Genomic DNA, 16857 nt, shown 5'->3' with positions numbered 1-16857 from the left:
AACGGGTGGTCCCACTGCTCCACTGGGCTGGCCAAATGCTGGAGCACAAGCTCCGGCTTCAGGATGGCTCTTCCCTGGAGAGGAGCAGTGGGATGGAGGGGAGGGGATGGGGCTAGCCTGGAGGAAGAAGATGACAGCGGAGACGAAGGCAGTTGAGGCTGGCAGAGGGTGTTTTGCTTAGAGAAGGCTCAGCTCCATGCTGGCTCCCCCAGGGCAGGATAACTCACACGCAGACCCCAGGAATAAGCAGGACCAGCTAAGCTGAGTGACTCAGTTGCTTTATTTATGGCCTCCAGCAGCCCAGTCAATGGGCTGCCTCACTCAGTGATGCTGCGGAAGGACTGGACAGTGGGGCTCGCAGCTCCCCACTCCACGGGTTTGCGGTACTCCCCCTTGGGCAGCAGGTACTGCCTGCCCCGGTAGTTGGGATGCTCGTAGAAAACCCAGACGCCCTCCAGCACTCTGCAGGCGTGGACTTCGCGCATGTGCCACTCCTCCATGATGGAAGGGCAGTCTTCGGTGGCTTCAAACATCTGCCCACCAAAATCTCCCTTCTCAAATACCTGGATGTGGCCCCGGCCTCCGCTTGGCTAGAAAAAGGGGAGAGAAAATGGCAGAGTGCTGGAGGGAGGCACTGACACATCCCTGGCTCTGACAGTCACCAGCAGATGGGAGCAGAGCTAAGGCACAGTCAGACTCAGATCCGGTACAAACCACCCCCTCAGCACACCAGGACAGGGCTGAACAGCTCACGTCAGCCCCCAAAAGCACAGTGGGGAGGCAGCTGGGGTAACTCTTGACTGAGCATCACGTGCAAAGAGGGCACAAAAGCACTGAGCCGGTGCAGAGCAGTTTCAGCTCAAATCCCCACCGCAGCCCCAGTTTCGCAGGGAGGAAGGGTGCAGGGAAGGATGAGGCCACGTCAGCAAGCGCTGGGCTCTCTATCCCAGGCAGTCTGCCCGTCCGGCTGCTGGCTTGAACCCTTCAGCCACTCTATGTGAGCATCAGAAGGAGAGATGGAACCCCTCCACTCCCCGTTCCTCCAGGCAATGAGGAGTTTAATGAGCTGGTGACCCCAGCTGGGTTTTATTAGAGGCAAACGCAGCGTGGGTATTTTCCACTGTGATTTGAAGCGCTGCGTTGCCTGAAGGCACTGCAGCAGTTTTAATCTGCAGCTGCCTGGACACCATCTTCCCCTGCCTCCCCTGTCCGCCCAAGCCCACTCTTGTTGCCAGCCCCAGATGAGCTCCGTGGGGTCTCTCAGATCTGTGCGCTGCCACTGCAGCTTCTCCAGGGCACTCTGACCTAATGCCTGCAAGTGGCAGGTCCCCAGTGCAGCCTCCCCAGGCGCAGGAGGGGAAGCCAGGGACCAGGTGGACCTGCAGGGTAAGACCTCCGCATTTCATCCTGATGGAGGAAGCTATGTTGCTGTTACATCTCCCATGTGTTTTGGCTCCATCCCTTATGCCAGATCAGTGCTCTGAACTGGCTGGGAACTCTCCCTGCCCTATGCAAAGGGATTTAGACCTAGCTCAAACCCAAAACAGGCTCAAAGTGGCGTTAGACCTCCAGACATAAAAGCAAAACACCTTCTCAGCTGTGAGACCTGCTCCACACAATGGGAATCCATGGCTGTGCTACTCAAGTCAGTGATGCACAGATCACCAGTGTCTGCCCCACTGCTGGCAGCACTCAGCATCTCAACCCCAATCCACACTCCATTCACGCTCCCATCCCTACCAGTTTTAAAGGGTGCTTCTCCCCTTATGGGAGGGAAACGATCCCCAAGGGATCGTTCCCTCTGTTCCTTTCTCCCCAGCCAGCGCTTGCATGGGGTGTAAACACTGCTCACTGTCAACCTACATTCATCCTGTCTCCTGCTGGTGGAAGGATGGGTGCTGCCGGAGGCTGCAGAAGCATCTCCCCATCATCAGTTAGGAGGGGATGAGCACAGTTTCTGTGCTGCAGAGGGGAGACGCGCGTTGCCCTGTGCTCTCCTAATACCAGGACACACCGGGCTGCTCCAAGCATGCCCAAGGAGGACTTCAGGCATCCCTCCCACTCCTGGTCACTCCAGGTCTGCTCCTGGGGCTGTTCTCCCCATGCCCAGAGGGGTCTGGTGATACTGAGATTCGGTTCCCTGTATCAGAAGGGAGCCCTGGCTTGCTAGAGAGGCAAACAAACTGCCCCTCATTCTGAGTGCTCCTGCAAAGTCTACATCCCATTGTTACAAGCCTTGCGCCCACCATCAGACTTGGATCAGTTGGCAGCACACCAGCGGGGAAGGCGACAGGTAAACCTCTGAGTGACCTGCCTGGACACTGAAGTCCCTAGAGGAACACGCAGAAAAAACTCCACTGCTGTTCCTATGGAAACTCACCTGCAAGGCACTCAAAGGGATCTGCTTTTTCCCCACTGCAGTCAAGAGTGGAAGAGATTTACCTTCTCTACTCACCAGACACCTTGCCATTCCCAGAGCAGACTGCGGGAATAAACCCCCTATAGCCATCCTCTCCAAGGGAGCTCCCACAGGTCCCCAGGAAGATGGGGGCCACCCACAAGCATGCTGAAACCCTTTAATGATAGGTGTGTAAATTAAACTGTCCCTTGGGAAGAGGTCACACTTACTATCTGGACGGCTTTGCAGGAGCCGAGGCGGTCATTGAGGCCCATCCAGTGGTGGTAGTCAGGATACTCCCCACGCATCAGAACGTACATGTTCCCAGAAAAGTTCGGCCTCTCATAGGCCACCCAGGTGCCTCCATCCACCCGGATGGAGTTGCAGCGGCTCAGGTAGGTGTGAAAATCGGGGCAGTCACTGTCGCACTCGTAGCAACGGCCTAGGAAATTCTTGTCTTCGTAGAAGGTGACCTGAAACACAAGCAGAGGAAGGAAAGCAGGGAGGTTCCTTGTCACCCAGCACATGCCTGCATCCGTATTCCAGCTGCATCACGGCATGAAATATCTGAAAACAGAGTCCTCGAGATGTCAAAAAGTCATCCAGCCCAACCATTGAGCAGGATCAACTGCATCCCAGCTAACCCTGGCAGCCGATTCACCAGCCTGGCCCCAGCGCCTCCAGCTGCCACCAATGCCTTGCCCTTCCCAGCACCTAGTTCTGTCCCAATCCAACCCAAAGCTCCCTTGGTGAAGTCCCTGTCCTCTTTGCAGCAAAACACTATTAACACATTTCCCTCTCACCTTCTCTAGATCAGTAGTTACTAAATTATGGCCAAGGGAGCCATAAGTAGTCAGTGAACTGTACCAAGCAGCATTTCATTTATATTGGTTTACCGAGTTAGCAGTTGCAGTTAGACCCTTACTGATGAGAGGGTGGTGAGGTCTCTTTCCTCCCAGGTCTCTTTCTTTCTAGCTCTGTGATTGTTCTCCTTGTTCCCACTCTAATGGTCCACAGCTTCTTTTCTCAAAAGTCAATGGCAAAAGCTGGACATCACACAAGCTTTACCAGTGCCAAGAAAAACTAAAGGAGCGTTCCACGTACATGGTGGATAGCACAGTTCGTCAGACATCTGAGGACTGCATTTGCAGTTGGCTTCTTCTGCTTTGGTTGCTGCAAGTTTGCTATACAGCTGACAAATTTCCAATCCATCACCACATTTCTTTCCCAAGAGCTGCTCTACAGCCAGGCAGCTGACTGCAAAGCACTTCGCTCGGGGACACTTTTCCCTACTTGATCACAACCTGTTTCAAAATGATCTCAAGAGCTGGTGAGCAAATCCCATTCCTCTTGCCGGAGGTATCACCAAGCCAGCCAGCCCTGGACAGGTGACGCATGCTTTCTTCAAAAAGCCCTTCATGGAAATATTGCCAAGCCCTAGACCCAGACCAGTCCTTTGTACAGCCCTGTTTTTAGATCCTTCCAGATGACAATTATTCATCAAGAGCTGCTCTTCGCAATAAGGGTTCACAAACCATCATGTCCATTTTGACTACATTCCTTGCTTGTTTATGATACTGTGATGTCAGTCCATGCCAAAAATTACATTAGTTTGACGTGAATCGGTCTCAGTAGATCCCTTTCAGCTGCACCCAATCACCAGCCCGTCTTACACCTTAACAGGAGTTTGATTACTTACTCCAGTGTCTTCTAGAGCCTTGCATTGAATCAACTGATGTGCATGCAAGTTGGTTGATCCAATGCAGTGCATACTCAAGACAACATTTCACCTTTTCCAGCCTTCCAGTATGGCATCAGCCCCATACATGCTGCCAGGTTACTTGGTAGCACCTGAGATTGCCTCAGGCAATTCCCCCAGATGCTCTGGAGAGAGTTTTTCTGGCCCCAGTGATTTAAACATCTAACATGCAGTACTCCATAATCCATTTTCCCCACAGTTTTTCCATAGCTTGCGTATTAAGATAGACGAACACCTTTTGCTCCTAGCTGGTTGTACTTCACCTACGGTGCTTTGGCTACTGGTATTGATCTAACATCACTGCTGTTAAAAATACTGTTCATTGCCACAGTTTCAACCCAGGAGAGAGACACAAATTCAGGACAACCTGCTCACTATTTTTTTTTTCATTCACTTTGTGTTAAAAAATGTTAGCCACAGTTTTCCTAGAGCTGGTTGGTCAGTGTGTCCCACCAGCCTGACCAGGTATCTGGGGAGTCGGACTAATCATGCCAGAGGATCTATGTCCTTGGTCTTGTGGCCTGTTAGTAGACCTTTATGAGGACAATGTTATTTCCCTCACATTTTCCTCTTACTTTCCAGAGTAAGCAGTCAGTACTTTCACTACGAAGCAGTCAGTGCATACAAAGCAACCTGTCCCCATGTCTCTCCCTCCTGAGCAAGCTCTTCCCATCTTCAGTGCAATGGAGAGTTGGGAGATCACTACCATCCTTCCAGCAAGTGAATAAAGGTTGTAAAAGGTGTGCACTGAAATGTCCAATTCCTGTTTTCCCACACTGCTACTATTAGCTAGTTAACCATGCTGGTCAGCCCTTGCCAGCCACAACCCTGCTGTTGTTTTACAGATCCTGCTTCCGGATCTTTGTCCCTAGAGGTATCACCTGAAAAATCCACCAGCATGAGTCCAGAAGCAACACTGAAAGCCCTCCTCACTGAGGTTTGGCAGTCACTCACCACCAGTGATCCTCTTCTTGAAGCCAGTGGTCAAGGAAGCCACATCATCCCTGTAATACCCTCCACAGTGAGGTACACAGGGATGCATCTCTTCGCGGCTCAGCCATTACCCTCCACTGGGACAGCTGATGAGCTCTCCCCCTCTTCAACCTCACTCCCCAAGCTCTGCAGCGCCTTCTGATCTGCAGTCCCACTCCTGTCCACACAGTGAGCGTCCAGCACGGTCGATGATGAACTCTGCCCAATGTCTGCAAGACCACAGGTCTGGTCTCTGTGCAGCAGCACCCCGCCTGGGCAGAGGGATGCCTCCTCCTGCCTCACAGCAGGGCGATCGGCAGTGGGAAAGGAATGGGTCTCTGTCACCTCTGGTCCTGGCTCTGCATGAGCTGCCTTGATTTTGTGGCTGGCATCCAGCAGAACCAGCTCCCCTTGCAATGCCCCCTCACAGCAACTGTGCATGAAGTTGGTTAAGTTGGCCTTTAATTTTGTAACAGAAAAGAAAAGCTCATTTGATGTTCATTCCCCACCCAGCCTAACACAACTGAACTTCAATTTGGCAAAGCTACCTGGTATTCCTAGGAGGGTATTTTCCCTGTACATATAAAGCCACAAAGCCAAAGAAATCCGAGAGCACATTAAGGGTATGGCCATTCCCACAGAACAGTGACCAATCAAAAGTGTTGCTCATTGTTTTATTCTTAGACCATTTATAGGAAGACTGAAGGAGAGGGCTCCTGCCCACCCACCCTCCACTACAGCCCTTTGCACACACTCTCAATTCATTTTAGACCTTCACACTCAGCACTTCTTAGCTTTCCTCCAATGATTCAGGCACAAACAGAGAAGACTGATGTTTTTCACCCGCAGGATAATGACAGGTGAATTACAGATTTCAATTCCAGATTTGTCGGTTCATTTCAGTCGCATCTTACTCCGACGCAAATCGCCTTCCTTCAGTAAAGCCATGAAGCTGCTCTGCTTACAGCACTAACCTATTAACCACTCACTGCCCAAACTTTGCTTTTTTGGGGCTTACCTGGCAGCTAACAGATTTGCCATAGCAGATCTTCTTTACGGGGCTGTAAAACTCTTACTCCCTTGGCCACCTCATAGCAGTTATCACATTTCTTCCCAACAGCAGCTCTGTTAGAAGGAAACTTGTAAACAATAACTGTAAGCAATAACCAGTAGTGCCCACTGCTTTCTAAGAAAGCAGCATGGGGGCAGTGATTACTTTCTAGGGCAGAGCACTTGCTTAGGTTGCAGGAAATAGTGTTTAATTGTCTCCTTCGCCCTTTTCTTCTCCCTGGAATGTGCTAGGCAACAGCATGGCACAGAGAAAAGATGAGATTTGCACTCTTTCACTGACTTAACTCCTCTTAGACATTTTGCTGCACCGCAGCAGCACATAATCAACAAATTCCCTGTAGCATGCTCACAGGGGACATGGCTTTCAGCAGGGATAAAGGCAGTATGCGTTTAAGTCTCTTCAGGCGGACAGGAGACTCGAGCATGAATCAGTTACATTTCCCTAGCACCTCCTTTATGCATGGGTACATAAAGACTGTACCACTGCAATCTGACAGCCACCAGGTTAGAAGGAAGCAGCGCACCATGTTCAGTTTCTAAACACTGCTCAGAAATAGCCAAATCACTTTGAGCCAAGATCACAGACGAAAGGTGCAGAGACTGAATCCAGATCTTCCATAGCATCAGCCAGTGCCTACAAAACCACTCTGCTTCTGAGCCCCCTGCTCCCTTGGTTCTTACAGTCTCCACAGGTTAAAAGGAATGTAACCCAAAAGGAAAACTAACACAATGGAAAGATGTATGTCTGTACACAGCCTCTTAACAGTTGTTTAACATCTCACAGGAGAAACTGGCCACTAGCCCAAAGTTCTCGCCCTCCTTTCCCAGCTGTTTATCCCTGCCCAGTCCCAACCCTGCAGCAAGGTCTGTGTGAACAACCAGCTCAGCTCTGCTAACTGCAAGACTGAAGAACACAGCATTAGAACTGGATCCCCGTCGGATGCACATCACTAGCTGAAGTTGAGCTTTCTGATCTACCTCCTTCTCCAGTTTAAATTCATCTCTGCCGACTCCACCAAATCACAAGGCTGGTTCACATCTCTCAGGGAATGCTATTGCCTTCGGTGCTACGGTCATCATTCAGGCGTCTTTCTGTCACAGCACACCCTTTGCTCCACCATGGAAGGGGGATGTGGCGGGGGGTGGGGCGGCTGCCACTGGCATTGGGACTCACATCCTCCCAAGGAAGCCTTCCACAAGACTCTGCTCTGCAAATGCAGCTTGTCATGTTCGCTGCTGGCACAGCAGCCTCCGCCGTCAATTTACAAGGCATCAGGTCCTGGCACATTTTACAATATCCCCTCAGCAGTCACTGTGTTCGACTCCATCCTCTCGCAGAGTTACCCCTAGAAGAAACAGCCAAGATCTCGGAAAAGACTAGGGAGGGCTCAGCTCCAGCTTCCCTCCACTCGAGGAGGGGTTTCAAGCATCTCCTCTTGCCGACAGACTGACAGAGGGGGAAGCTGTCAGCAGAACAAAGAAACCAAAGTTTCTCCATAACTTACCCCTGATAAATTCCGTACTCCTAGCCACAATCATGAATAGTCTGCAAATAAACTTACCTTGGTTCCAGCTCTGGACATTTTCCGTTCCAGCCAAGCTCCCCAGTGCTGGAGGAACGTCAGAAACTGTTACAAACAGCCAGGATCCGAGGCGCCCTTTTTATAATGGGCTTGTTTTAAACCAGACAGCCGCTTTGTCATGAGAATAGGATCCAAAAATTGAGTCAGTGATTCCGAGGCTATAGCCGGTTTCTAGAAAAGCAAACAGGATTATGGAATAAAGGAAGGCTTCGCCATCCTCCCTTTGTTACCATTTGCTGAGTCAGAACACCAAAACTCTGCCAAACGCACTCAAAATGCACAGCCCCCTGCCAAGTCCTGGAGGACAGGGGGCAATTTGGCTGCTTTCTCCCTTTCAAGCATGTTAAACAAGAAGGTATCCTCATCAGCTCTAAAATGCCCATCCCATTTGTAAGGAAGACACCCAATATTTATCAGAGAACGTTCCCATGCAGCGAAGGATGCAGCTAGGAAATGGTCAACATTGTAGCCTCTGTGTAGAGGCTCTGCTTCAAAAGCTCCTAACAGAAACAACTGTGCAGCAAAGAGGCTGCGTATTTTTATAGCACACATTCAGCTTGAGCTATATTGCTCCAAATGGTGCCTGACATAGAGGAAAAGAAGTATGTCTGGCCGCACACCCACAAAGTGAGTGATTTCACACATCAAATAGTAAAGAATGTGCCTGAATTTCTGACAAAATCTGCCAGCGTCTCAAATTCAACTCAAAACTCTTACACCACTGTCTGAGGTTTAAGCAAAAGTCCTTCTTTTTGCTATACTCTGGCCCACTGAGCAGGGAGGGCAAGGATTGCTGGCTTATGTACGCGTACACCCCCCCGCCAGTGCATTATGAAAAAACACCTCTGCAGCTATTCACTGCACCAGCCCAAAGGCTTAGTGAAACAAAGGGAAACGAATTTGGCACAGCAGTGCCTGAAACACACAGACCCTATTTCAAATCTGCCAGGACAAGCAGTCTTGCAACAGCAGCTCTGTGTGCCACCCCATGTACACTACCGCAGCTCTGCTAAATGCAGTCAGATATGACAGTCTGAGACAGACAGGCTCAGCAGCATCCCGTCCTCTTCCCATTTTAGGTGTCTTGAATCGCCTAGTACTGTTGCTTACAGCTCTTACTGCTAGAAAGCTGTGAGGCCAATTAGATTTTTTTTTTTTAATTCAAATGCTGTCTTATGAAGATCAGAGTTCAACCACAATCCAGGTCCTATCGAAAGGTAACTCAGTAGGTTCACTAGGACATCTCAAAGCTCCACTGCGGTCACTTTGAACATCCCTCCTTTAAAAGCTGGTTAAATATAATAAACTCGCCTTGCGTTGCATGACCTGCCTCCCCGGGAGCCAAGAGAGACCTTCAAAAAAATTCTAGCACCGCCACAGCTGTGTACACCAGAGCACTAAATGCCCCTGCCTTCCTCTCACTCTCAGGTTGGATAGCTCTTCACAAATCACATACAGCTGCTGCCTTCGGTCATCCATGCAATGCCTTTGCCTATTTTGCCTAGCTTATTTAAGTGCTCAGCTACAAGCACATCTCCCCAAGACAGGTTCCGCTAGCACATGAGAATGGTACTCATTCAAGCTGATACTCTTTACAAGAAATATTAAAGGCAGGAAACAGTGTTTGTATTAAAATGCTGTGCTAGGGCAGCCTTCAAAACCTTCAACTCCATGGCTGTTAATAAATTAGCACTTTTCTCTCAGCTGACCAGTTCACATTTCATTAAGCAGTAAAGATGTCTCCCTCTAACGCCCACTGTACAGGTAAAACCCTTTCCCTAGGACATGTGTCAGGCTTATCTGAGAACTCTGTTTTATTGACATTTGTCAAAACAATGCAAACGTGTAAGAAAGTTAATTCCATAAATCACATTGCTTAAGTGCCATCTTCATATAAAAAAATCCATTGAATTTCATTCATTAAAAAAATCAAATTTTCACATTTATAAAAACAGTGCAGCTGGCTTGTACCATAAAGATGCACACCATGGCCAGGGCCCTGTGCCCAGCTCTGCACCACGAAGGGCTCCTTTGCTAGATACTTGCCCACCATGGACACTAACCATGATGACAGCATCCCCACTAAAAGATCTGCAACAAGGCGTACTTGTTCATGATCCTCTAGTGACATGCACCTTCTCAGTTACCAACAGAATAGTTACAGCACATTCCTGAGAAAGAGGCAGTGATCAGAAATCCTAAAGCAGGCAGACAGTCCAATCCATGCCGAGGCTGGGCGTCAGGTCCACATCAAGTGTGTTCAGGCAGGATGGCTACAAAGTCTTAATCAGAACTGTTTTCAGTATATCGCTGCCTGTTCCCAGATCTCTGTAACAAAATAGAGGAGCAAATTTTACTCCCAACACTAGCAAAGAAAAAGCAACTCAAAGACTAAAGAAAAGGGAAAAAACCCAACTTTCTAACAGTTTGAAACATGCAATGGCAGAAAAGCATGATAAGGGCTTGTCTCCGGCTCCTAAAACACTTCTGCTTGGGAAGAGAAAGACACTACAAAGTAAGCAGTATTTGAAGTTTCACTCAATTCTCTTAAGCAAAAAGTGAGACAGGTAAGGACAGACATTAATACACACAGCCCCTTTGAAAGAGCAGCTGTTCAAATAAGTTTTTACATCAGATTATGTACAATATGCCTATCTGCCTTTACAGACGGACACAGATGTCCCTGACAAATCAAAGAGAACACCTGCAGAGAACAAGGGAGGTGCTGAGTACACAGGGAACCGATTCAAATTGAAAAGAGGTTTTGACTGCAAAATAAGAACTAAAACCAAATGCAAAGCTCTTGGGATAATGTCCACTGAACAGCCTCCTACTTCTTCCACTTCTGCCTAGGCTGTGCATACAAACATGGGACAATTCTTCTAGATAGAAAAGAATCAAGAGAAACAGGCCCTCTACTCACCCTTCCTTTCCTTTTGCTATCCAGCAGGAACACGATGCTATCCTGCTGCCTGCTTGGAGCCTACTGCAGGAGGGACAAGACTATCCAGCTGCTGACGGTTCCCTGTCTGAACCAGCCATTCATAGAATTTGTTTTCTACCAGCGTCTGGAACTGTTTCCTCTGATCCCTGAAACCAAAAGAAGATCAGCAGGGAAGTGTGTAAAGGTCACATTTATTTATAGTATTACACTTCTAAACCTCACCTTCACTACCAAAACAAGCCTCCATATATATCAGCTAAGAGCTGGGCTTGGTTCATGAACTGCCTGTACCAGGAAGAGGTTTTTCCCAAGTGAACAGGACTATAATGAACCCCAAAAGCAGAACTCATCATGCAAACTCCCTCATCCCACTAGCACAGCAACCCTGCTCCACAGGGCTGCCTCTGCTTTACTCTTAGAGAACAGATTAAAAACTGTCTGAAAAGCGAGAAAAAGAAGATTAGTAACCAGCATTTAAGCACTGAAGCCACAAAATTCTGTTCTGACAGCATCTGAAAGAGAGAGGATGGGGATCAGGAAAAAAAAACCCGTGCATATAAACAACACCCCTCAGATAATTCCCAGTACTGGTAAATAACTTTTGGGGTGTTTTTGGCAAGACCAGCAATAACAGGGTATACCACTAAGCTCAGGCTCTCTGGCACTGGTCAGATGTCTGAAAGCAGTGCAGGCTCACGGCAGTATTTCTCCAGAATAGCATCCCAGCCATCTGGGATCAGCTCAGCTCCACAATTTCTTAAGCCAAAGGTGGCATGAGTATTGAGTAGCTCCTGCTGCACTTTTTTTTCCTATGAGCTTATGCAATTCCTTTCAGAAACAACATAAAAAATGAACGTTTTCAATACCCTGTGGAGATTTTATGTGTTTTTGCTTTGAACTCGTTCCTAATTTGATGTGCTGATCCTATCCTGTACTGGGAAAAGCAGCAAACCAGCCCTATTCATTTTTGTGCCACTCGGTTTCAGAGAGGTTCAGTGTACCCAGACCCTTTTTTCAAGTTAAAGGCTCTTTGTACTATCACTTCCATTTGAGACATTCCCCAGAAGGCAGGGTTCTAGGACAGAAACTAACCTAAATTCCTCCCCAGTGAACATGAACACCAAGGCAGTCACTTCTTTCTTCTCCTAGGGTTTTATCTTCTCCAAGTACTTTTTATATACCTTGATCTGCTACTGACCCTGAAAGACTTTGTCTGATATGCTCGGAAAATGAATAAACAGGATTTTATGCTTTTGCAAGTTGTTCCTCAAGCTGTCTTATTGGTCCTGTCTTAGGGGTTTTTACTTTCAGCCTGGCAGGATTTACATTCTTCTTTTGCCCCACTTTCCTCATTCAGACCACTTCAACTTCTTGAAAGATGTCTTCTTATTCTAACATTCTCTTTCACCTCCCCGTTCAAGCATGGCAGGTTTTTTCTTTCTATAAGTCTGATATCCTGTTTGTTCTAAGCTTCCTAGTTGTCTCCCTAGTTGTTTCCCTGCCTGCAGAAGACAGAGACATTTTACACTGTCAGCTGCCCAGTTTCTTTTCAGCAAGCTTCTAAACTTGGCAAAGTGTTCCCCCTTTTATGAAATAAGCCACTCCAGTACCGAGCTCTTGCCTCTTGTGACTGCTGTAGAGGATGTTAAATCTAAGCACATCATCCGTATTACCTCACATTTCTTTAACAGTAAGATTTTGACAGGCCTAACACCTTCACAAAACCCTGGGGTGAGAAGCAGCAGCCCTGGGAGAACAATGGCTGGAGGGGGAAGAACCTTAGATGAGGTTGATAGACACAACGGATGACTCTAGCACAAGGGCTGAAGTTATAACTTTCGTCTCTGCTGCCCTTCAGGACTCAAGGACTGAGAGTTTTGAAGGTTTTTACACCTGTCACCACCACTACTGCTCAGCCACCCTCCACCTGTAGCAAAATCCTGCCCCAGAATCCTTTCTCCCTCCCAGTCTACAGCTCTTTCAAACTGTAGGCTCCTCCACGCTCGGCACAGAGGCACCTGGATTTCAAAAAGGAACAAGGGAAGCAGAGGCTGCTCCTCCAAAACAATGAATGATCAAATGGACTAGAACTCCTTGGCTTGGTATGATGGGAAGTGTGGACAGTTTGACCCAAGAGGTGGTTTTCATATTCTGTGTTCCCCACAGGATAAACCCCTCCGACATCACTGCTTATCAGCACCCAGTTACACGCCCGTTACGGGTCATTGACTGAGCACAGAACAGAAAGAAAATCTATACAGCTCAAGTGCAGCTTAGGGAACAAAAGTTGTTATCTCTTCAAGCCTTTACAATTGAATATCTGGGTTTCTATCCCCATTCTGTATTGGCAAAGGAAGCCAGGTCCTTCAGGTTGCTGCATCAAAACAGTTCACAAAAAGATAAAAGCAGCTAAACTGAGGTTGGCAGAGATTTGTACCCTTGCCTGATCTGGCTGGCTGCAGAAGAAAGCACGTTGACAAAGGAAACAAGGTGAACTTTTTCAGAACTCTGCAACAGGTGCTGAGAAAGCAAACAGACATGCATCACTACATGAGATGGGCTAGGATAGGCCTAGCTAGCACAGTAAAAGCTGGGCAGAGGATTCGATGTGATCTGATGAAAAGGACTTTAAAAGCTACTGTCCACGAGGTGATCTACTGTAATGGTCCACATGCACATTCTTAGCTCACCTCAGCAACAGATGGGACAGTATTTTAAAGCTTCGACCTCAATGTAAAGGTTGGGCTAAGAGTGACCACCAATCAGCTGCAGGGCAATAATTAGTTGAGCTGCTGTTCAGGGTACGTGCCCAGATCTCACCCACGGCAGCACGCGACACTGGAAGCAGAACAGAGACAGCAGAGAGACAGTACCCAGCATGAGATAAGTCATAAACTCTTACTGCCAGGGTGGATCCCACACCTCAGCCCTCAACAGTATCTAGGCGTGCTTTTTCTTGAGTATCACAAGCTAGGAAAATGCAATCATGACAAAGCACCTCCTTCAGAGTTACGATTGTGAGCATTATTCCTCTCACTATATTAATAGCAAAGACCAGGATCCCAAGATTGCCAATTACTAACGCTGTAGAAATGGCATGCGAGACATGGCTCATGCAAATCAATCCATTATTAAAGCATTTTTTTTGAACCACATCAAATGAATCTTCTGTTTGTATGGCTGAGCTGAGCTTTAACGCAGCTCACACATTCCTGTTCGGATGCAGCACTCACTTGGTCAGGCCCGCCTCCTTCACAGTTTTCTGCCAGATCTGTACCTTCTGCTCTCGCTGACTCACTGCCTTCTGATACACGTGGGGAAGCCCACCCGGCGTCTCCGTAGTGTCTCCTTCCATCTCAAAAGGAATCACAAAGGTGTAGAAGTCCGAGGGCGGCAGGAGGCGGAAGACACTCGTGTCGCCGCTCTCCTTGCACACCAGCATGGGGCTGTCCCAGTAGTTTGGCAGAGTGGCCAAGCCCACCTGAGCCATGTGGTCTTCAAGCATTGGATAATGGGTGTGGAAAGGGGCAAAGCTGACTGCTTGGTTCCCCGAGAGGATGAGAGGCTGGGTAGGCGTGAGAATGTAAAAAGTACAGCCAGCGGTGGAAGAAAGGCACAAACGGTGGCAAACCACGATGACCTTGACGTTGTCACAGCTGTGGACGTGAACAGACGCCTGCACAGGGCCAAGGACAAAAGTGCTATTCCGGCACTTCTCAATGGTCACAGATCTGCGAAAGAAGAAGAGAGCAAGGACACAGTGAGCAGAAAAGAACAAAACCAGGACTTTTTCACTGCTTAGTCCATCTAACAAGAACTTAGCACTTGAACAAACTTGCTGGAAAGACATCTAGCTGTGTCCCAGGAGAACAAAAACTCACCGGAGAGGAGAGAGGAGATAAATGAAGGACTCGTTGCAGCGATGAATTCTTACGTGAGCCCCCACCAGGGTGTCCGAGCTCTTGGCCAGCGTCTGCTTGTACACCTGGCTCATTATCACCATGGGGAACACCTCAGGCACCACACGAGTATTGCAGGCAATCTTTGCTCTCCTGGTTGTTCCTTCAACTGCAAAATAAAGTTAACCAACACATTTAAAATGAAAAAAAAAAAAAAAACCTAAACCCACAAAAAGGCTATACATGGTTCCTACAGAGACACAGACATGATGGTTCACTCTCCACATCACTCAACAATCCCTCAAGAAAATAATCAGCCCAAAACTTCAAGGACGGTACCATCAAACTGCGTCACTTTACGCACCAGTCATACCATCCACCAATGCCTACTGGGCAGGTCAGCAGTACGTAGCAGTCAGAAGCTCCAGAAGTCGGGGCACATTGAAAGATCAAAAACACTTCAGGATTATTCAGGGGCAGCCAAAGCCTCCCACAAGCTACAGACAGCCCTGACCTAGGCACCTCCATTTCCAGAAGTTTGTTCCTGAACATAAGACTTAGCTTGGCAGGAAGATCCTTAGGGCAAGTTTTATGTTGAAAGTGGGAACTGTACGTTTTAAGACAGTGAAATGCTCCCTCTACAGTACAATCCTTGAGCAACCTCACTGTCCTACCTAACGCGCTGCCATTCTTATGATTGTGCAGTCACAGGAAACAAAACACTCATACGAATTTTTTTCTCCTAAGGTGGAAGGTGCCTTGGCTCCACTGTCATGTCCCTGCAGGCGAGGGGCCGCAATTCAAGGCAAGGAAACCTAGATCAGTAATCAGCTTTGCCACAAACACATCACATTATCTATTCTCTGTGTCCAGCCGTACTTGAATAATGAGGATAGTGATAGTGACCTCACTCAGAGGGGCCTTTGAAAATAAAGTCATTAATGCTTGCTCACGAAAGTGATCCAAGGACCGGAAAAATATGCACAGATGTCATGCAGCACCCTCTAGTCCCCCTCTAAGCTGTCATTTTCCCTATCTCCACTGACAGTAGGACGAAAAGGAGGCAAACCCCCACCCCACTGCCAGATCCCTGGTCAGCAAGGGAAGCTGAGACAGGAAAGTTATTTCTAAAAATAAAGGCAAGGCCTTTAGCTACCTTGCTGTGCCCATGCAAGTTTCTTTCCAGACTTGAGGCAGGCAGTCATTCCAAAAGGGTTTGTCGTCAGGCAAGACCGCAGCCAGCTCTCTAGCTTGGGGAAAGAGAAGGCTTTGGAGACCTTTGAGTAGCCATTCTGCCTGTGACAGGGCTGCCAGAGGGCAAGCTCGTGCAGAGGATGGACCGTCCTGGATTTGTTCACGGTCCCTTCAATAAGAAAGCTGAGGGCACAGACGGCTTCGTAGGACACCAAGCTACTGTGGGTGGAATGGGAGGAGGCAGTGAGCTGCTCCGGCTCCAGCAGCAGTTCCAGCATGTCCGAGAGGTGGCCCTGCACGAAGGCGCGGTGGTCCTGATCGTTCCAGTTCTTAGCGGGCAGAAAAACACAGAAGAACGAGGTGAGTTCTCACAGAGCTGACAAGCTCCACCAACAGTATACAATGCATCCTTGCTTACACTTGTTCTAAAAGAGGGAAAGCAAGTCAAACGTGGTGCTCTCTCCTGCTCACTGCTTCTGCTGCTCTGCTCTTCCAAAACACAGAAAGGAAACCAGACTCATCAGCAACCTCCCCCCAAAAAGAAAAAAACATTTTATTCTAACCCCAAGTACCAAATATTTCACTCTAGAAAGCAGAAGCAGACTCTCCTACAATTCTTCCCACACAAATTCAGCCAGCTGCTGCTGGCAATTGAAGGTAGGAAACAAATCAATAACTGACAGTCAAGGTCTTGCAACTGCTCTATTGGAAAATCGCTGCATCTGTTCCAGACCTTCAGATATGATTAAGTGCCGCCTTCCGAGGTGCTGCGGGGAAAAAGCAGAGGGTCATTTCTTCATAGCGAGCAGACCAATAAACCAGACAACCGCTGAAAGAATCATTAGTTCAAATGCTAAAGGGCTGCATACCAAAAAAAAGCAGAAGACTGGAATTATGGCAGACGTTAATAAAAACAACCTTTGCTGGCCTGGGAACTGCAGAACAAGCAACACACAGCTGTGATTACACGTTGGCCTGACCACCCGTGAGGGCTATAGCCAAAAGGGCGTAACAAGCAGCTGCGAGCGTCTTGTCTA

General features: G+C 48.2%; 2 protein-coding genes across 2 annotated transcripts in view; both read right to left on the bottom strand.

Annotated features, from left to right (window-relative positions):
• Positions 1–265: 265 nt before the first annotated feature.
• On the bottom strand, positions 266–9893 carry CRYGS (crystallin, gamma S). Its single transcript, XM_009322885.1, has 4 exons — positions 9891–9893; positions 7763–7954; positions 2629–2871; positions 266–590 (listed from the first exon to the last, which is right to left on the bottom strand). The coding sequence occupies exons 2-4, from the start codon at positions 7781–7783 to the stop codon at positions 318–320; spliced, it is 537 nt and encodes a 178-aa protein (XP_009321160.1). The 5' UTR covers positions 7784–7954; positions 9891–9893; the 3' UTR covers positions 266–317.
• TBCCD1 (TBCC domain containing 1) overlaps positions 9576–16857 on the bottom strand; it is a gene marked incomplete at its 5' end in the record, with an annotated part of 8500 nt that continues 1218 nt past the window's right edge. The window contains 5 exons of the mRNA XM_009322908.1: positions 9576–10111; positions 10707–10873; positions 13961–14458; positions 14609–14795; positions 15783–16149. Of these exons, the coding sequence (XP_009321183.1) occupies positions 10744–10873; positions 13961–14458; positions 14609–14795; positions 15783–16149 (1182 nt within the window). The remainder of the gene's footprint in view (positions 10112–10706; positions 10874–13960; positions 14459–14608; positions 14796–15782; positions 16150–16857) is intronic.

The sequence above is a fragment of the Pygoscelis adeliae genome, unplaced genomic scaffold (genome assembly GCF_000699105.1).
Source record: "Pygoscelis adeliae isolate BGI_AS28 unplaced genomic scaffold, ASM69910v1 Scaffold554, whole genome shotgun sequence".
NCBI classification, from domain to species: domain Eukaryota; kingdom Metazoa; phylum Chordata; class Aves; order Sphenisciformes; family Spheniscidae; genus Pygoscelis; species Pygoscelis adeliae.
Note: the sequence above shows the minus strand (reverse complement) of the source record. Positions and strands in the feature narration are given on the sequence as shown.